General features: G+C 48.1%; 3 protein-coding genes across 3 annotated transcripts; 2 read left to right on the top strand and 1 right to left on the bottom strand.

The window, feature by feature from the left end:
• The first annotated feature begins 55 nt into the window (after positions 1-55).
• On the top strand, positions 56-2,455 carry LOC118555764 (SLC35A4 upstream open reading frame protein). Its single transcript, XM_036124071.2, has 3 exons — positions 56-352; positions 1,543-1,641; positions 2,258-2,455. Exons 1-3 carry the CDS (start codon positions 338-340, stop codon positions 2,453-2,455), a joined length of 312 nt encoding a protein of 103 aa, XP_035979964.1. The 5' UTR covers positions 56-337.
• On the bottom strand, positions 1,673-17,414 carry LOC118555207 (uncharacterized). Its single transcript, XM_078066338.1, has 17 exons — positions 17,279-17,414; positions 16,943-17,028; positions 16,820-16,867; positions 16,556-16,675; positions 15,911-15,988; positions 15,553-15,635; positions 14,968-15,054; positions 14,773-14,889; positions 10,588-10,721; positions 9,286-9,494; positions 9,130-9,213; positions 7,724-7,778; positions 7,581-7,651; positions 6,986-7,141; positions 6,018-6,167; positions 5,729-5,939; positions 1,673-2,203 (listed from the first exon to the last, which is right to left on the bottom strand). Exons 1-16 carry the CDS (start codon positions 17,412-17,414, stop codon positions 5,778-5,780), a joined length of 1,776 nt encoding a protein of 591 aa, XP_077922464.1. The 3' UTR covers positions 1,673-2,203; positions 5,729-5,777.
• Positions 2,883-4,813, top strand: SLC35A4 (solute carrier family 35 member A4). The gene has a single exon (XM_036124046.2). It carries the CDS (start codon positions 2,883-2,885, stop codon positions 3,855-3,857), a length of 975 nt encoding a protein of 324 aa, XP_035979939.1. The 3' UTR covers positions 3,858-4,813.
• Positions 17,415-20,863: the final 3,449 nt, after the last annotated feature.

The following is a 20,863-nucleotide window of genomic DNA, read 5'->3' as shown; positions in this document are numbered from 1 at the left end:
CGACCGACGCCAACGCCCCCGCTGACATCACGGCGCAACTGTGAGCTCATCGAGGGGCGGACGTCCAGCCAGACCAACGTGCGCAGTGCGCACACGCGCACGAGTGAGCTCATCACGTCCAGGTCGTGAGCGCGCGCGGACACGCAGCTTGCGCCGCGCCGAAGGCGTCACGTGGGAGTACCTGAGAGAAGGAGACTACCCGGGCTCCGCCGTCGGGAGAGCACCTCCACCCTTTCCAAAAATGCCCCGGAAGTGCCTTCGCCCTCAGTAAAGATGGCCGTAGCAGTTAGCATGAGGGAGGCGGGGCTGCGCCTGCGCAACAAGCTCGGCGGGGAAGATGGCGGATGACAAGGTGAGTGAATGTGAGGGTTATCTGCAGTGCGGGGTGGTCTTCACACCGTTTTAGTCCTTGGGAGAGGCGATACTTGGAGCCTCTCTTGAGTAGGGGTGCCCTTTATGGGGTTTTTACTTTTGTCGGGTTTATACTCTTGTCGACTGCCTCAACACTGGGGAGTGGAGTAGCGGAGCACTACACGAGGCAAGCTGAGCCGGGCATCTCCCAGGTGTCCTCTCCCGGGACCCTCACGATCCTTAATTACTGGCACACACTCAGACACACTCACCCTGACATACTCCTCACTCTTGCATTCCCCCGAAATTTCCCTCCTGGAAACACGATGTTTCCAAGCCACACGGATACGGACGTTCTCATTCAAACTCTTCTTGCGCACACACTGAATTTTATACTTCGAGGTGATCAGAGCCACTTAGTTCATTTACCCACACTGCTGCAGACAGCCACCCCACCCCCACCCCAGCTAGCGCATCCAGTCACACATTCAGTTTGGGAAGCCCAGGCAGAAATCAGGTTCACCCCAGAGCGTCCAGGGAAGTGCCTCAGGCCATTATTCACCATTGGTCTTAAGTTTAGCACCATCCGCACATTTACTAAGTACTTAACAGTTTTTGTGTTAGGCTTAGGGACCCAGTAGGCAAGACTGACTGGTTGCCACTTTCATGTAGCTTATAGTCGAGTCAGTCAGCCTGATAAATCCAATTGAAGGTGTCCTAGCTGTTCCTTTTGCCTCCCTACACACTGCTTGCTATGTAAAATTCTGTAAGGGTTGTCACAGATGCAGATCCCATCTGTCACCCCCTCCATGACCCCCGTGTGAATTCACTTTTTTTTTTTAAATATTTATTTATTTGACAGAGAGAGACATAGCTAGATAGGGAATACAAGCAGGGGGAGTGAGAGAGGGAGAAGCAGGCTTCCCGCTGAGCAGGGAGCCCGATGTGGGGCTCGATCCCAGGACGCTGGGATCATGACCTGAGCCGAAGGCAGACACTTAACGATTGAGCCACCCAGGCGCCCCTGTGAATTCACTTTTGAATGTCTTTTTTTTCGTTACCACCATCATCGCAGGAAGTTTTTATAAGAGATTTCTCATGCTCACACTCCCACCCATCCAGCCTCTGATAGACCTGAGCAGAGAACAGGGCTGCATTAACCTGCTGGAGCCGGCTTCTTTCTTGTTCTAGGATTCTCTGCCCAAGCTTAAGGACCTGGCATTTCTCAAGAACCAGCTGGAACGCCTGCAGCAGCGTGTGGAAGACGAAGTCAGCAGTGGTGTGAGCCAGGTAAAGTTGCACCTGCCTACCACTCCCCCCGCAACCCACCGTTGGACTGCATTGCCCTAAACACTTTTGAATGGGTAATAGAGATTTATTCAGCAAATGGTTATTGAGGGCCAGTTCTCTGTGACCCCCAAGGAAAGCTTCCCTAAGAAAACGACACTTGAACTGGCATCTTAAATAGAAGTTAACTAGGTAAAGAGGAGAGAAGAGAACATTTCAGGCAGATGGAACAACATATGCAAAGCTCTCATGGTTGGAGATAGCATAATGAATATGGGGAGTGACAATAATTTAGTTTGGCTACAGTAATGGGGAGCGTGATAGGAAGTGATGCTGGAAAAGCCGGCAGGGGTCAGATTCCTCAGGGACATCTCTGTAGCTTTGTGGTCGTAGGGTTCTGTGGTTGGACTCTTCTAACCACAGGGTTCTGAGATTGTGTGATCAGGACTTCTAGGTTCTTTTTCTGCCTCTAGAACCTTGAGAGAATCTTTGGAAAGAATACTGCAGCTTTTTAGAGTAAGGAGGAGCAGGTGGTGGGATGCTCTAGGGCGACCTTGAGTAGATCCTGGATAGAGAAGGGAGACCCTGGCTGAGTTTTCTCCTTCATTTTGCTCCACAGGATGGCTCGCTCATGTCCTCCCCATTCCTCAAGGGCTTCTTAGCCGGCTATGTGGTGGCCAAACTGAGGGCATCAGCAGTATTGGGCTTTGCTGTGGGTACCTGCACTGGCATCTACGCAGCTCAGGCATATGCCGTGCCCAATGTGGAGAAGACACTGAGGGACTATCTTCGGTCATTGCGAAAGGGGCCTGACTAGCTCTGGATCCCATGGGGGAGGAAGGATGAGCACCTCGGGCCTGCAGGGAGAGGCCTTTCAACCACAGACACCATATTTGGCTTCCCCACCTATCACCCTTTTGCTATCTCCAACTTGCCCACAGCCTTCATCCTTGCTTTCCTTCCTGCAGAGGGTAAACAGTGGCTTATCAGCCAGCAGTTGGGACGCCCCTCCTTAACCCCATGGGACTGGCCCCGAGACTGTGGCTTCTAGGGCCACCAGCCCCTTCGTCTTCCAGCCCTGACTGTGGAGTTTGCAGCTGACTCTGATTCTCAGTATTGTCTCTAGCAATGTACCACGGCTCCTCTGTCGTGCGAGCTGGCTCCATACTGATTTTCCCCAAACTTGTTACAATTCCTGCTGCCTCCTTGCTAGCTACACAGGCCACCCGGGGGCTGGTTTGGGCATGAGTGTAGAGGACGGGGGTACGCCAGGCCTGGGCCGTCCCAGGCAGGCCCGCTGGACCCTGATGCTGCTCCTGTCCACCGCCATGTATGGCGCCCATGCCCCATTGCTGGCACTGTGCCATGTGAACGGCAGAGTGCCCTTCCGGCCCTCCTCGGCCGTGCTGCTGACTGAGCTGACCAAACTACTGCTGTGCGCCTTCTCCCTCTTGGTGGGCTGGCAAGCATGGCCCCGGGGGGCCCCACCATGGCGCCAGGCTGCCCCCTTTGCACTATCAGCCCTACTCTACGGAGCTAACAACAACCTGGTGATCTATCTTCAACGTTACATGGACCCCAGCACCTACCAGGTGCTGAGCAATCTCAAGATTGGAAGCACGGCCCTGTTCTACTGCCTCTGTCTCCGACACCGCCTCTCTGTACGCCAGGGCTTAGCACTGCTGCTGCTGATGGCAGCGGGGGCCTGCTATGCAGCTGGGGGCCTCCAGGACCCTGGGAACACCCTTCCTGGACCCCCTTCAGCAGCTGCTGCTGGCCCCATGCCCCTGCATATCACTCCACTGGGACTGCTGCTTCTCATCTTGTACTGCCTCATCTCGGGCCTGTCGTCCGTGTACACAGAACTGCTTATGAAGCGACAGAGGCTGCCCCTAGCACTTCAGAACCTCTTCCTCTACACTTTTGGTGTGCTCCTGAATCTAGGTCTGCATGCAGGTGGTGGCCCTGGCCCGGGCCTCCTGGAGGGTTTCTCCGGATGGGCAGCGCTTGTGGTGCTGAGCCAGGCACTAAATGGACTGCTCATGTCAGCCGTCATGAAGCACGGCAGCAGCATCACACGCCTGTTTGTTGTGTCCTGCTCACTGGTGGTCAATGCCGTGCTCTCGGCAGCCCTGCTGCGGTTGCAGCTCACTGCTGCCTTCTTCCTGGCCACGCTGCTCATTGGTCTGGCTGTGCGCCTGTATTATGGCAGCCGCTAGCCCCTGACCACCTCCACCCAGACTCCTGACCCTGTGGATTGGGTACCACCATGAGAGCCACCTCCCAGGCCTCCGGACCCTTCCTCAGCCGCCAGCCCTGTAACAAGTGCCTTGTGACAAAAGGGGTGGTGAGAGCAGCTAGGTTAGTCTCTGGAGGTGGGTGAATGAAGGGTTACCCCAGGAGACTTGAAGACTGGGTTTGATTAAAGAAACTTAACTTCCCAGAAGTCCATCCACACTAAGGAATTGGGGAAGCATCAATACCTAGGCCTTAGAAATGACCCCACCCCCAATGGAGGAGGCTCCCTGCCTCATCCTGCATGAATGCAGTTGTTTCAAGTGGGGTATGGGCACCAGTTGGCTTTTCCTTGCCTCCTGTGGTCACCCCAGCAGACCCATTGCCCCCAGGCCTGGTGCGGGCTACTCCAGCCCAGCTTTGGTACATGACTCCCCCATTAGAGACATTCAGCCCTCACTGTAATGCAGGAAAGCCCGATTGCCACAGCTTTTATATCAATCACCTAGGCCACTCTTCCAAGCTCCCCCAGCTCCAGCAGCACCTGGAGACGGTGCCCCATGCTCCCTCCACAGTGCTGCTCTCCACACCCACCCAGCCTTTGTTCTGGAAACCCCAGAGAGGGCTGGAGCTTGACTCATCTCAGGGAATGTTGCCCCTGGGCCCTGGCTTAAGGCTACACTCCTGACCTCTCTGCTCACCCCAAGGGCCCTCTCCAAGCCCACTGCCCCCTCTACAGCTCCTAGGAGGTACCATTCTTCTCACTCTGGGTCCTGCCCCTGCCTAGCAGTGTCCCAGCTCTCAACAGTTTAGGGAAGCTCTACACAGAGTGACCTGGAACCAGGCATAGGGAAATTTGGTGTAGCTCAATCAGTGTCTCTATGTAAGCAATAAAGTCTTAATAAAGTGTTCTGGGGTGCAGGTGGTTCCTACAATTGGCTATGGTAGTCCTGTGTCTTCCGTGTGGCGTATCTTCACTCAAACATAATTTTGTGCCCCTAGTGCCCTGAATGTCTTAATTCTAGAGTAACTTACAGACTAGGAGGAAAGACTCTTTTCTCCTAGTTGTTGCCAGGAGCATTATTTCCTTTAGGGCTCCAGGGAATGGAGACTGTTCCCATCGTAGAACTCTCCAAATTTGTCTGAAGCACAAACTTGGGCGCTGGGGAATTTGGAGGGATTCTTGGGAATAGAAGGTACTGGGCCTGGCAGGACAAACTAGATTTTAGGCTAGAGAACTCATGGGTTCAGTATGGTTTTGATTCTCATTTCCTCTGGTTCCCTCATTGATATTCCTTCCTGTCATCTCTCCTCATGGCCAGAGGAACATGAGGCCCTGCTCCCATGGGAGAGTACCTAGTAAACTTAAAAAAATTTTAAAAAGAAAAAAAAAGTGAGACCTATTGGAGAATCTCAGGAAGTAGGGTAGGGTTTGGGAATCTTTTTTTCTTTTTTCTTGTTCTTTAATAAGCTCTCTAAATGATTGCAATGCACACTGCATCTTGTGAACCACTATGTGCAGTATAGAACTATGGCCAACCAGGCTTGAATTTGAATTCTGGCTCTGTCACTTATTAGCTGACTGTCCTTGAGCAGTTACTTAACCTCTCCAAGCTTTAGTTGCCTTACGTCTGAAATGGGGGTCAAATGGCACCTATCACTGTATAGGGTAGTGGGAGAGACTAAAATGAAGTTGTGGATATTAGGCGCTTAACAGGAACTGACAGTGAGACCTGGTTTAGTAGTATTGTTAATTATCCATAACGAAGGTTAGCTTGGTTATTAAGTCCCATCTCCCTCTCCCTTCTAGGCCCCTTAAGAATGAAGAGAAAGGAAGCCACCCTGGCAGGATTACCGATCAGATTTCTCCCCAGGGCAGCAATCCGGCAATGACTGGCTTCAGCCTACTCTACTCCCTGCCGAAGCTGCTGGTTCTGGGCTTGGAGCTCCTGGTTCTGCGTGGCCAGGTTGATGTTGTCTTGCAGGACACCAGCCAGCAGGCTTCGGTGCTGATGCTCTGTGGTCATGGCCTGCTCCTCCCACAGCCTTCGCCAGGCTCGGAATACCTATGCCCAGATTCAGAGATGCCTGTCAGCCAGTCAGCCTTGGAACCACTTCAAGGCCTGCCTTCTGACCTCACTGACCTGCAGCATATGGCGTGTCTGAGCTCGGGCAGCCTGCACGTGCAGGTCATAGAGGGCTGCGAGGTCCCGCTCCGCAGTGTCCTGCTCTGCCTGAAGGGCCTCCAGCTGGAGCCTCAGCACCGCCTGCTCCTGGGGCCGTCTCTGCCTCTTCTTGGAGGCCTTCAGGGATAACACATAGTCTTTGTTCAGTGCCACCCGTGTGCCAGGCTCTGTTCGAAGCACTTCATGTGTGTTATTTCATTTGATCAAATGAAAACCATATGAGGTAGTTGCCATTTTAGTTTTCCAAATCTGGTAGATAGATTTGGAAACTGTGGATCAGAGAAGTGACCTAATCTTGCCAAATTCACATGGCTAGTGAGGGGCAGAACTGAGATGACACATGCCTTTCAGTGGTTCACTGTCATTCTTAGGGTAAAGTCCAAATCAGAGGCATGGCACACACTGGTCTCTAGCCTCTCCTCTGACCTGCACCTGCCAGGGCCCACCAGATGGACAATTTGCAATACCCAGACGACTTTGCCACTGCTTCCCTCTGGACTTTTGCTCATACAGTATTGTCCTCAGAACATATCCCCACAACCCCCATGGACACAAGTTTTGTTTTCTTAATTTGTTCAAACGAGTTATGTGTACTCTGCCTCTATGTGATAAGTACAGACGGCCCAAGCAGAGCTCAGTCCCGTGAATTCCTTTGGCTGATTTGGTTTTTTGTCTCAGCTAAATGCCATCGTCTGTGATCCACTCCAGCCTGGGTCCGGCACATCTCTCTGCTCCCGCAAGCCCTTAGCTCCCTGCATCACAGCACTTTAGCCCTGAAAATGGCTTCATCTGTCCCCCACAAAGCTGTGAGGACCAGGAGAGAGGGTATGGCCCACTCTGTTGTGACTGAGGCTGGATCCCAGCACCCAGCACAGTGCCTGGACCAATTAGAAGAAGCCTCAGGTCCCCTACTTGACCCTCCTTACCTCCTCTCCAGCCACCAGGCCTTTGACCTGGTCACCTGCCACCTCCTCCTCCTGTTCCAAATACTTCAGTTCCTCTTGGATCCATATTTGGTGCTGTTCGTGCAGTCTTTTCCTCCGTGCCTGGGCCAAGAAGAACTGCAAGGCCACATCTGGGACCTGCCAGGGCTAGGTGGCATTAGTCTAGGCTCAGCCAGAAGCCCATGTGTGTTCACAGCCTTGGGACTCAGGGTCCAACTTTTCAACAGAACCCCACTACCAGGGCTGCTCCTAGAACGCATCCAGGACCTAACTGGCCTGTAAGAGTCAGGAGCCTGGACAGAGACTTGGAGGTCATAGGGAGAAAGGAGAGGTATTGGCTCTGCTAATAGGTGCCATGGAGGCCTGAAGGATCCTATAGCCCTAATGTGACCCAGTAGCAAAATAGCCTTCCCGTGCCCCTCCCTTAGGAATCACATAGGCTTTCGGGTCGTCTTTTTGCCAGAAGTTCCATATTTCTCCCTGATGTTGGGGCAGGGAAGCGGTAGACATATTAACTGGGCTCTGCAACGCCACTCCCCCAACATCTTCCGCTGTTCTGGGGCACATGAGGTATTACCTGTTCCTCAGAGTCCCTAAGAGGATGATTTTGGTGGAGCCCAGTTCCTAGAGATGCTGTTATTCCTACCACTGGAAGAAAACGCAGTTAAGCCCAGTAAAGGTGGAGAAGATACCCAGCTCCACCCCAAGCCCCAAACCCACCTTTGGGCTCTCCCTGGAAACCTGGACTGTGGCTTGCTGTTGAATCTATCACCTGCTGAGAATATAGTAGGAGTGAGAATTCCATATCCTTCCTCCCAGGATAGTGTGAGCTGAGCTCAGGGCTTTAAAATCAGGCAGATCGGGGTCCCAGCCCCTCCTCTCCTCAGCTGTGTGACCTCAGGCAGGTGACTAGTCTTTTGAATCCATGTAAAACAGAGCTGATGAAAGTTGTAGAGAGCATGAAATAAGATAAGGCACCCTGGGGCACCTGGGTGGCTCAGTCGTTAAGCGTCTGCCTTCGGCTCAGATCATGATCCCAGGGTCCTGGGATCAAGCCCCACATCGGGCTCCCTGCTCAGCGGGAAGCCTGCTTCTCCCTCTCCCACTCCCCCTGCCTGTGTTCCTGCTCTCGCTATCTCTCTCTCTGTCAAATAAATAAATAAAATCTTAAAAAAAAAAAAAAAGATAAGGCACCCACAGCACAAGTGGCAGGCACCGCTGAATAACTGGGAGCTTACATGCCGAATTCCCAGAACTCAGGGCTGTAAAAACAAGTCAGTAATTACAAAAAGGGAAGGACCAGGAGGCGGACAGGAGCAGCGTTCCAGCCACACTGTGGCAAATCCTGGAAGACAGTGCCCCCTTCTGCACAGGAGAGGCCATGCATTCTAAACGGATGCAAAAGTACCATAGTGAGTCTAAAGACTAGGGTATGTTTGCCCCTCTGCTACCTTTGATTATATCAGTGACCCTGAGATACTCAGATCCCTTCTCTGAGCCTCAGTTTGCTCACCTGAAAAATGTAAGCAATGTTGTCTTCTCTGCTTAAAAAAAAAAAAAAATTCTATGGTTTCCCCTTCAAGATGAAGTCCAAACATCTCAATAAATTTACAAAGCCCTTTATGACCTGGCCCCTACTTCACTCTTTAATCCTTCTCTCTTGACTCTTCCTCAAGCTATTCTCCAGCAAAATGAGCTGCTTGCAGTCACCCAAAGAGATCAAGCTCTTACTTATTTCTGAGACTTTGCCTGTTATCTTCCGTGCCTGGAATGTTCTTCACTCATTTTTCCTGGCCACCTCCTTCAGGAATCAACTTCCATGAAACGTTCACTCCTTCTCTTGCCAAGACTAACTTAGACGCCCCATAGAACCCTGTGTTGAAAAGGCCTTCAGAGCACTGATCATGGTGTTATAATGGTTTCTTTCCAGAAATTATAAACTCCATGAGGACAGGGATTTCCCAGGGTCTACATAGCACTGTGCCTAACACATAGTGAGAAGTCAATAAATGTCTGGGAATCAATAAATTAGTGAATCAAGGAAGGGCCTCCTCATAGTGCTCTCTAAACAGGAGAAGAAGGCAGACATCAATGGGGCTCCTAAGAGGTTGAACAAGAAGACCTACCTGTAGTTCTGGAAGCCCCACAGCCTCAGCTTTTACCCTTTTGAGCATCCGGTTTCCTGGGCGCCGGCTCCAGGTTTTTACCACCTATGGAGAGAGGGTTCAGGCTAGGCTCCAGCCGTTGCTCTCTCAGGCACCCCCAGGCCTCACCTTGCTTACCTGCAATTCTCTCAATGCCCTGCCCAACTGGCTGAGCCCACTGTCTGTCAGGTTGTCTCCAAGGAGGCCTGAACGCAGGCTCTTCAGGCCAGCCCGGCGGGCCCGGGCCTCTGCTACGGCATCCCACAGGGTGGGCCTCACCTGTTTCACCTGCCTCCTCCTTTCCTCGGCCCCCAACAGAGCAGCCCAGAGCAAGCTCAGGGGGCCACCTAGTGAGGGGAGATTCAGAGTGAATCACTCCTGGATTCCAAAGCACACTGCCTATAATACTTGTAATTTTTATTAATAGCACTATTTATAAAAATAGCTAATACCTATCACGTGTTTACATGTGCTTGATGGCACTGTGCCAAGGCTTTTCATGGATTCTCTTTTTTTTATCCACATAACACTCCAATGGGGCAGCAACTCTAATTTGTCTTACCCCCATATTTTCCAGGTGAAGCAAAATGAAGCTCAGTGAAGTCAAGCAACTTCCTGGTGAGTAGCAGAGCTGACTTAAGTCCAGTTCTGTCTGACATTAAGGCCTGGGCCCTTAATCATGATACCAAACTGGCCAGTGGATAAACACATTTTTATCCTTCACTGCTTTATCCTTGAGGGCATGAACTGCCCTATTTTATCCTCCTCACTCCACAGGGCCTGGCACAGTGAGTGGTCTGGGAGCATATTAGCCAAATTAATGTGTGTTCATTAGTTTTGGAGACAGAGAGCCAAGCTCTTTATTATTATTATTATTATTATTTATTATTATTATTATTATAGAAAATTTCGAACATATACAAAGTACAGGAAACCCATCTATTTTATCATCCAGCTTCAATAATTATCAACTCTTGACCATTCTTGTTTGATCTATACGCTCCACTCAAACTCCCCCACGTCTCTGACATCATACCATTTCACAGAGGCCTGATCTTTAATAAGTGTGTGAAAACAGGCAAGTTCTTTCCCTCCTTTGATCCTCCCTTTCCTCATTTATAAATTAGGCTTCCCTCTCTTTCCTCATCTAACTTAAATGTGTCTCATGGGCTTGTGGTAAGAATAAAAGGCATTAGTGTAAAAATGCTCGGTAAACTGTTGAAAGTCTCTGAAGGGTGAGGGGTTGCTTTTCTATTGGCCCTGCCTCTCCAGACTTTGGCAATCTATCCATCCTGGGACCTTTCTGAATCCTGGCCCTCCCAGAGGGTTAGGCTTTCTCTGGACTGTGGTTGGGGATGCAACTGAGTTGGTAAGAGGGTGGGTCAGGCATAAGTCAGATCCCAGAGCTTCCGCCAAGAACCCCCCCCCCCCCCAGGCCACCTTGAGGGTCCAGGCGAAGAAGAAGGCCGCTGTAGCTGTTTCCTTCCAGGAGCCGTGAGACAATCCAGGGCAGAGAACTCTCCACCTGCTCACCAATAACCTTACCGGCCAACACCTGCAGCAGGGGGCAATCTCTACCAGAAGGAGGGAGGAAGAAAGGAGATGTCCACTGGTGGGTGGGGAAAGAAACTGGCCCAAATCACACTCTGATGGGAAGGTTGACTATTTCCAGTAACTTTTGTGCACCACCAGGCAGATTTGCAACCTTGCATAGATCTTTATTTTATTTTATTATTTTTAAAATTACACAATGTATTCTCATAGTACAAAATTTAATTCATCTATCTGATAAGGGACTTGTATCCAGAATATTTAAAGAACTCTTACCCTCAATAATAAAAGACTAATCACCCAGTTTAAAATGGCAAAGCAAGGTGACATCCACAAAAATGGCAGAGGAGGGAACTCTGGGAGTCTGTCTATTGCCAGAAACATCTGGCAAAAATGGTCGGAATCAACCTTCCTGGAATTCTGGGGGATAGTCAAAGGTTTACAGCAACCAAGTGAATGCTTCACTGGGAGAAAGCCAACTTAAATATGTTGAGATCTTTGTGGTGTTTTAACTTACTCCAGCCCCAACCTCCTCCCCAGCACGGAGGTGGTCTTGAAGACAAGAGCCCACATTTCTGGTGGGGATACTTGGCTCTGGAGGGACCTGAGCAGATCTTGTTCCCAAAGAATTGTGTTTGTTGTTTTGACTATCTAGGGTTTCCCCCGAAGGACTAACAAAAAGGGCTTCCCTTTGTTTCACTTACCTTGGAACTCTCTCAGGGCAGAACAGCTATGCTAGAGGACAGTCCCTCAAAACATTGCAAGATGAAAGAACGAGCAAAAATAACAGTTGGAGCAAACAACAAATGTATGGAAAGACTGGGAGGAAAAGTTGGGAAGTGAGATTTGGGGGGAATAAGGAAAATTCCCCCACACACTAGGGAACCTAGAAAGCCACACACATGCCCAGGGCAGGATGCATGCTGAGAAAACACCTGAGAAGATCATAAGTTTTCATTTCTGGATGATTTTTCAGCTCAGTGCAAGCAGGAAATGAGGCTAAGGCAGAGCTGTAAATGGACTGGCTAAGCACAGAAGGACCAACCCAACACAGAGCCAATCTATGGAATGCTGGAGTTTTTTTTCTTTTTTCTTTTCTTTCTCTTTTCTTCCTTTAGAAAAAAAAGGGGGGGGGTTGGCCCCAGCAGTTTAAGTAATTCAATGTCAGGTCACTAGCTAACCACCGAGATAATGGAGACTTCAGTGACCACAAAGAAAACAGTCTTTGCAAAAATTTTTTGAAACAGTAACTAAGCAAGCAGATAGCTGTAGCCCACAACAAGCAACAATGCCAACCTAGAGAGGATGGAGAATTTGGTTTTCAGAGTTATCACATTATCATACCAAAAATGTCAGAGCATTAAGGAAAAGAAATGGAGACTTAAGAGACCAGCACAATAAATAATATAATCTTTATAAAAATAAAAATTCTCAAATTGGTCAGTTTCCAACCATAAAGATATCAGGCATGCAAATAAACAAGAACGTATGGCCCACAGGAGAAAAAAAATTTAACAGAAACTTCCCTGAGCAAGTACAGACATTGGATTCACTACACAAAGACTTTAATTCAACTATCTTAAATATGCTCAGAAAACTAAAAGAAATCAAGAAAATGATGCCTCAATGAATAGAAAATATCTATAGAAGCATAGAAATTATAAAAAGGAACCAAGTAGGGGCGCCTGGGTGGCTCAGTCGTTAAGTGTCTGCCTTCGGCTCAGGTCATGATCCCAGGGTCCTGGGATCAAGCCCCGCATCGGGCTCCCTGCTCAGCGGGAAGCCTGCTTCTCCCTCTCCCACTCCCTCTGTTTGTGTTCCCTCTCTCCCTATGTCTCTCTGTGTCAAATAAATAAAATCTTAAAAAAAAAAAAAAAAGGAACCAAGTAGAGGGGCACCTGGCTGGCTCAGTTGGTGTAGCATGAGGCTCTTGATCTCAGGGTCATGAGTTCAAGCCCCATGGCGGATATAAAGCTTACTTAAAATAGAATAAAATAAAATAAAATAAAATAGGAACCAAGTAGAAATTCCAGAGCTGAAAAGTACAGTAACTGAATTCATAAATTCCCGAGAGGGCAGATTTGAGCAGGCACAAGAAAGAACCTCAGCAAAGTTGAAAATAAGTCAAATAGAATTATGCAGTCCGAGGAGCAGAAAGAAAAAAGAATGAAGGAAAATGAGCCTAAGGGACCGGTGGATGCATCAGGTGTATAAACATACGCAGAATGGGAATCTCAGAGGGAAAAGAGAGAGAAAAGGGGGCAGAAAGATTATTTGAAGAAATAATACTCAAAAATTCCCCCAAATTATATGAAAGACATTAATCTATACATCCAAGAAGCTCAACAAATTCCAAGAAGGATAAGCTCAAAGAGATCCATGCCAAGACACATTATAATCAAACTGTCAAAAGCTAAAGAGAGAATCTTGAAAATAGCATAGGAGAAGCAACTTGTTATGTACAAGTGATACTTCATAAGATGAGTTTCTCATCAGAAATTATGGAGGCCAGGAGTGCCTGGGTGGCTCAGTCAGTTAAGCATCTGCCTTCAGCTCAGGTCATGATCCCAGGGTCCTGGGATAGAGCCCTGCATTGGGCTCCTTGCTCAGTAGGGAGCCTGCTTCTCCCTCTCCCTCTGCCTGCCACTCCCCCTGCTTGTGCTCTCTCTCTCTTGTTCGCTCTTTCTCCCTTAAGTAAATAAATAAAATCTTAAAAAAAAAAAATTATGGAGGCCAGAAGTCAGTGAGATGACATACTTAAATGACATTCCCTCCTCTGCTAAGAAAAAGCCTGTCAAGAATGGGAGAAGATATTTGCAAATGACATATCAGATAAAGGGCTAGTATCAAAATCCACAAAGAACTTATCAAACTCATCACCCAAAAAACAAATAATCCAATCAAGAAATGGGCAGAAGGCATGAACAGACACTTCTGCAAAGAAGACATCCAAATGGTCAACAGACACTGAAAAAGTGTTCAACATCACTTGGCATCAGGGAAATACAAATCAAAACCTCAGTGAGATACCACCTCACACCAGTCAGAATGGCTAAAATTAACAAGTCAGGAAATGACAGATGTTGGTGAGGATGCAGAGAAAGGGGAACCCTCCTACACTGTTGGTGGGAGTGCAAGCTGGCGCAGCCACTCTGGAAAACAGTAAGGAGGTTCCTCAAAAAGTTGAAAATAGAGCTACCCAAGACCCAGCAATTGCACTACTGGTTATTTACCCCAAAAATACAAATGTAGTGATCTGAAGGGGCACCTGCACCCCAATGTGTATAGCAGCAATGTCCACAATAGCCAAACTATGGAAAGAGCCAAGATGTCCATCAACAGATGAATGGATAAAGAAGATGTGATGGATATATATATATATACACACAATGAAATATTATGCAGCCATCAAAAAACGAAATCTTGCCATTTGCAATGACATGGATGGAACTAGAGGGTATTATGCTGAGCAAAATAAGTCAATCAGAGAAAGACTATCATATGAGCTCACTGATATGAGAAATTTGAGAAAGAAGACAGAGGATCATAGGGGAAGGGAGGGAAAAATGAAACAAGATGAAACCAGAGAGGGAGACAAACCATAAGAGACTCTTAATCTCAGGAAATAAACTGAGGGTTTCTGGAGTGGAGGGGGGTGGGAGGGATGGGGTGGCTGGGTGATGGACATTGGGGAGGGTATGTGCTATGGTGAGCGCTGTGAATTGTGTAAAACTGATGAATCACAGACTGTACCCCTGAAACAAATAATACACTATATGTTAATAAAAGAAAAAAAAAGAAAAGAAAAAGCCTGTCAACTAAGAATTCTATATCTGGGAAAATTATCCTTTAAGAATGTGGGAGAAATTAAGGTATTCCTAGATTAGTAAAAGCTGATGGAATTCATTGTGAATAGACCTGCCTTATAAGAAGTGCTAAAGGAAAGAGTCCTTTACCATGTCAGAGGTGAGGAAAGGAGACTCTGGGGCTGGCTTGGGTCTCTGCATCCATATTTCAGAACTCCACCCCCAACCGCCACTCCCCAAAGCAGTCAGAAGACTCCATCAGACTTACAGGGCTCTGGGGAGCTGCAGGATCCTCAAGGCCCCTCGCCACATGCCCTGGATCCCAGGCTCCTCAGAAGGATCAGGCCCTGGGCAGGACATGGTGACAGTGAGCAGAGAGCAGGCCCTGTGGAGGAGAGGGTAAGATCAGGCCAAACACCTAAGGGATGGGGGTGGGAGGTGACAGGTGCCCTCCCATCCTCACCTGCCTTCATCCCCTGCAGCCTGCAAGTACAGCTCCAAGGCAGCTCTTGAGTCAGACACCTCCACCTCACTGGCATTTTCCACCACCCTGGAGGAAGGGGAGGCTGAGCTCAACTCTCAAGGGTTGAGCACCAGGGTTCTGCCCAGCCCCCCAGAACCTCTTCGTGGGGAGTCCATTTGCGATCCCAAAAGCCTGTAAGAATCATCCCCAAGGTTCCAAGCTCAGTACATCCCCTAAAAGCCTCTCATCTTCATGATCTCTTTTTCCCTCCTGTCATCTGCCCAGTGAGGGAAATAAGCTAGCTGGGATTTCTCCCATTTTACAGATGGAGAAACTGAAGTTCTGCTCAGTGAGATGCTCAAATCTCCCAGGATGATAATGACTGAGTTGAAGAGGCATAGATGGGTAGGGTAAGAAGAGTGAGAGGGTTGGGGATATGGGATGCAGGGAAGAGGATGAGAGGGCGTGATAAGCATGACCCCAAGTGCATGGCAGTGGAGAGAAACCTCCAAGGGCTGGGTTTGGGGGTGTCAGCCCTGCTTTAAGACAAGCACCCTCAGATCCCATTGGGCCCTGGACACTCACAAGCCTAGGGGGGACACATCTAGCACTGACAGGTTCTCCGTCCCTGGAGAGAGCATGTCCCGAGTCCTCCCGCTGGGGCTGAGCTGGAATCACGCAAGCACAACACCGGTTACAAATAGAGCCTTTCCCAGACTTCAGCTCACACGATCCTCCCACTGGGGCCCTGTGGGCCAACCAGGGCACCAAAATTCAGCCATTTGAGGCAGGAAAAAGGAGGCCTCAGAGAGGCAAGCCCACGCTGGTGAGCAGCTGAATGAGGCTGGGCTCAAGCTTTTCTGGCTGCTCATAAGCCTCAGGCATTTTCTGCAGCACTGCCAGGGCCTTGGCTCCCAGGTCTCCCCTCCCTGCAAGGTCTCACCTGCACCAGGCTAAGGGTAATAAGCACAGGATCAGGGTCCCCGTGGGGCAGAGCTTCCTCAAACAGCATCTGCAACAGCTAAAGTGGAGAAAGGGGTTCAGTAGGGATGCAGAAAGGATGAATCCGCACTTCAACATTTCCTGAGGGTGCAGTTCTGCACCCAGTTCTGCGCTAGGGGCACAGTGTCCAGGACAGAAACAGCCCCAGCCCTCACGGTTCACACAGAGCCAGTCAAATGAGTAGACATTTTCAGTGAGACCTGCTGTTTCCTATAGCAGGGGCCTATGACATGTTTCTGAAGCTGCTATTTTGATTTGGGGGGCATTTTCATGAAGCCCTAAAAACAAAACTGTCAAGTTTATTATCAGTATTATGAAAAACTGTGAAGATTAGACTCCCTGGATATTTGATCTTTGCACACCACCCCTCCCTGACCTTCACCCCCATGGACCCCAGCCTCCAACCTTCCCCAGCCTCTTAATCACTGCCCAGATTGGTCCTGGCCAAACATTCTGTATGGACTGCAGTGCACTGTAGGAACCCCAAGGAGGGGAACCTAATCCAGCTAGGAAGGGGAAGGCAAGTTTCTCAAAGGTATCTGGGAGCCTCGTGAGACCTATGCCCGGTGGCTCCTCTGGGACTCACCTGAGGTATGAGCCGGGGTGTCTCTGCTTCCCGACCCCGAAGCAGTAGGGCTACACTGTACCCTCGGGCCACCAAGCCTAGTGTGGACTGGACTCGTGCTAGCAGCTCCTGCTCAGCCTCCTGCAGGGGACACAGAGACATCTCCTCATCTCAGGTGCCCTGACCCAGTCTGTCCGAGCAAAGGACTTGGGAAGCCCTCAGCGCTCCAGGATCCAGGAGCCTGAGGGCTCCCATGCTCCTCCCATCTCCCTACAACCCCCCTACCTGAGCAGCATCAGAGCCCAGGACTCTGTCAAAGGTGATGCATTGTTCCTGTGGGGAGGGCTAGGCTCAGCATTGTCATTCCCATCTTCCCCAGCCCTCACCCGCACCCCATCCCATTTTTACCTGAGTGTCTAGAGTGCCCGGCTGAAGCAGGCAGATGCTCTTGGGCCCCTCCAGAAGGAGTGTGGGGCAACAGGTCTCCTCAGGGCCTAAGAAAGATGGGCTATATATCAACTCTCATGGGGGAAACTGCCAGGACTCCTAGGTCCTGCTCTCAACTTTGGCCTCAGTTTCCTAACCTAGAGTACTACGCACAGGATCAGAGCCCCTGAGAAGCAGAGCTTCCTCAAACAGCATCTGCAGCAGCTAAAGCCGTAAAATGACCTCCTCCTTCCCCTCTCCCAAGGGGGTCCCCCAGGATGCACTCTCTCTAAGAATGAATGTGTAAGGACTTCTTACCTGATCCTCTGCCTCGCTCTACTTCTACTTCCACCACTACAGTCAGCCTGGCCGGGGGGTTGCCCATGAGGGCTGGGGTCACTGAGCTGTCCTGGCCCAAACCAGCCCCTGTGCTTGCCGCCTCTCCACACGCCATGGCTTTCATGCCTCTCAGATTCCCCTCAATAATTCATCTCCCTGATCTGAGGGCTCTGGAGAGGGCCTCTAAATAACAACTTATCAAAGGAGGTGGCAGTCCCCTCTTTTCTTTCTTTTCTTTTCTTTCTTTCTCTTTCTTCTTTTCTTTCTTTCTTCCTTCCTTCCTTCCTTCCTTCCTTCCTTCCTTCCTTCCTTCCTTCCTTCCTTCCTTCCTTCCTTCCTTCCTTTCTTTCTTTCTTTCTTTCTTTCTTTCTTTCTTTCTTCTTTCTTTCTTCCTTCCTTTCAGTGAGTATAAGTGATAGAAGTTTATTAAGCAAGTATACAGAAAAAGCTGTCAGGAGTGAGGGTCCTGACAGGGTTAACCTCTTTCTTTTTCTTAAAATATTTTATTTATTTATTTAAGAGAGAGCGCGCGCACAGGCACACAAGTAGGGAAGGGGCAGAGGGAGAGGGACGAGCAGACTCCCCGCTGAGCAGGGAGCCCAGCCAGACCCCAAGATCATGACCTGAGCCAAAGTCAGACACTCAGGTGCCCCAACAGTCCCCTCTTTTCTGAGTCAGAACATTGCATTGGATTCTTTTTTCCTCTTTTGAAAAATGTCAAACACATACAACTGTAGAGAGAATAGTATGATGATCCTCCAAGCAACCAACTTCAGCAATTATCAACCTATGGTCAGTCTTATCTCTTCTGTTCTCCTCCCCATTCCATAGCAAATCCCAGACATCTTATGTGTCGTCTATAGCTATTTCAGCTTCTATTTATAGAAGATAACTACCCCTTTAAAAAAAAAAATGAATGGCTTAATTTGGTGAGGATGCAGAGAAAGGGGAATGCCCTTACACTGTTGGTGGGAATGCAAACTGGTGCAGCCACTCTGGAAAACAGTATGGAGATTCCTCAAAAAGTTAAAAATAGAGCTACCCTATGATCCAGCAATTTATCCAAAGGATACAAACATAGGGATTCAAGGGGACATGTGCACCCCAATGTTTATAGGAGCAATGTCCACAATAGCCAAACTATGGAAAGAGCCCAGATGTCTACTGACATATGAATGGATAAAGAAGATGTGAGATACACACACACACACACACACACACACACACACACACACAATGGAATGTTACTCAGCTCTCAAAAAGAATGAAATCTTGTCATTTGCAATGACGTGGATAGAACTAGAGGATATTAAGCTAAGTGGAATAAGTCAGATTAAGACAAATATCAAATGATTTCTCTCATGTGGAGTTTAAGAAACAAAACAGATGAACATAGGGAAGGGAGGGAAAAATAAGATAAAAACAGAGAGGGAGGCAAACCATAAAAGACTCTTAACTACAGGAAACAAACTGAGGATTGCTGAAGGGAAGGTAGGTGGGGAGCCAGGGTAACTGGGTGATGGGCATTAGGGAGGGCACTTGATGTAATGAGCACTGGGTGTTATATGCAACTGATGAATCACTAAATTCTACCCCTGAAACTAATAATACACTATATGTTAACTAAATTGAATTTAAATTTAAAAAATTTTAAATAATAGCTTATCAAGATATAATCCATATACCATATATTTTACCCATTTAAAGTATATATTTCAATGGCTTTTACTATCACCATTTTAGAGCATTTCCATCACTTTATAAAGAAACTTGGTTTCCTTTATTATCACCTCCCTAACCCCACCCTACTACAATCACTAAACAACCATTAATCTATTTTCTGTCTCCATAGATTTGGCTATTCTGGACTTTTCATATAAGAGGAATCACAGTCTGTGTTCTTTTTGTGACTGGCTTCTTTCACTTGACATAATGTTTTCAAGGTTCATCCATGCTGTAGCATTCATCAGGACTTCTTTCCTTTCTATGACTGAATGATTTTCTTTTTTCTCCCCCCCGCACCTTCCTCGTCCCCTCTCCCTCCTCCCCCACTGAATGAATGCTTTTCCACATAGAGGTGAAATGACTTCTGTCACCAACTATGCAGAGTTTGGCCAAACCTGATGGCTAAGAGCACGTCTCCACAAGATTGCCCTTACTTCAGACACTAGTCTCAAGCTTGGGGTCCCCAGGTCTTCCTCATTCTGACCAGCTAGCAAAATTTTTAGGTGTTCCCACTATTCCTGCAGGTTCCATAATTTGCTAGAATGACTTACAGAACTCAGGAAGGCACATTATACTTACTGTATCTGACACCAATTCTCTGACACCAACTGGGTGTCCTTTTTTTTTTTAAAGATTTTATTTATTTATTTATTTATTTATTTATTTATTTATTTGGCAGAGAGAGACACAGCGAGAGAGGGAACACAAGCAGGGGGAGTGGGAGAGGGAGAAGCAGGCTCCTCTATGAGCAGGGAGCCCAAAGTGGGGCTCCATCCCAGGACCCTGGGATCATGACTTGAGCCAAAGGCAGACGATTGACTGACTAAGCCACCCAGGTGTCCCAGGTGTCCTATATTTCAATCCAATTTTGACACTAACTACCTGGAGTTAGCACCAGTTCCCACAAGGTCCTCAACAAGACTGCCCTTATTTTTTATGACAGCCACAAGTGGGGTCCCCAAGTTGCTTGCACGACTGTCTGACTTGGCTACAGATTTGGGAGTTCTGATAACTACTCTTCAGGTTCCATAACTCACTAGAATGACTCACAGAACTCAAGAAGGTGCTCTACTTATGATTACCTTTTTATTATAAATAAACAATTAGATGAAGAGGTACATAGGGCGAGGTCTGGAAGGGGCCTGAACACAGGAATTCCTGTTTCTGTGGAGTCAGGCTGTGCCGCAAGAGTTATTTTTAATTGAGATTTCATTATGTAAGCATGTTTCATTAAATCATAGGCTATGTGACTGAACTCAACTCCAGCCAATTACATGGTTGTTTTTTTCTGATGAGCAGCCTTCTCCATCCTGAAGCTATCTGGGGGTCCAGCCAGAAGTCACCTCACTAGCATAGCAGAAAGACTCCTATCATTCAAGAAATTCCAAAAGTTTTTGAAGCTCTGCTCCTTCAACTGGAGACAAAGACCAGATATATTCTTTATTATACCACAAGCCATTTGATGGTTTTTCACCAAGGATCCCTTATAGCAAAAGGATCATACCTGTTTGATTATCTACATTTCGTAAAGTATTTATATAAGAGAACAATAATAAAAACATGAATACGGTAGTTCCCCCTTATTTATGAAGGGTGTATTTCAAGACACCCAATAGATGCCTAAAACCACAGATAGTTCCAAACCCCATATATACTATGCTTTTTCTTATGCATACCTATGGTAAAGTTTAATTTATAAATCAGCCACAGTAAGAGATTAACAACAATAATAATAAAATAGAACAGTTATAACAATATACTGTAATAAAAATGATGTGGATGTGTGTTCTCTCTTTCAAAATATCTTATTGTTGGGGCACCTGGTTGGCTCAGTTGGTT

The sequence above is a fragment of the Halichoerus grypus genome, chromosome 2 (assembly GCF_964656455.1).
Source record: "Halichoerus grypus chromosome 2, mHalGry1.hap1.1, whole genome shotgun sequence".
Lineage (NCBI taxonomy): Eukaryota > Metazoa > Chordata > Mammalia > Carnivora > Phocidae > Halichoerus > Halichoerus grypus.
Note: the sequence above shows the minus strand (reverse complement) of the source record. Positions and strands in the feature narration are given on the sequence as shown.

Excerpts from the sequence above, each read along its gene's own strand:
- LOC118555764 (XM_036124071.2), top strand. Across the intron at positions 1,642-2,257 it reads TCAGCAGTGGTGTGAGCCAG|GATGGCTCGCTCATGTCCTC; the intron begins GTAAAGTTGCAC and ends TTTGCTCCACAG.
- SLC35A4 (XM_036124046.2), top strand. The coding sequence starts at position 2,883 with ATGAGTGTAGAGGACGGGGGTACGCCAGGCCTGGGCCGTCCCAGGCAG.
- LOC118555207 (XM_078066338.1), bottom strand. The coding sequence starts at position 17,414 with ATGGCGTGTGGAGAGGCGGCAAGCACAGGGGCTGGTTTGGGCCAGGAC. Across the intron at positions 16,868-16,942 it reads CGGGCACTCTAGACACTCAG|GAACAATGCATCACCTTTGA; the intron begins GTAAAAATGGGA and ends CCCTCCCCACAG. Across the intron at positions 14,890-14,967 it reads GCTGCAGGGGATGAAGGCAG|GGCCTGCTCTCTGCTCACTG; the intron begins GTGAGGATGGGA and ends TCTCCTCCACAG.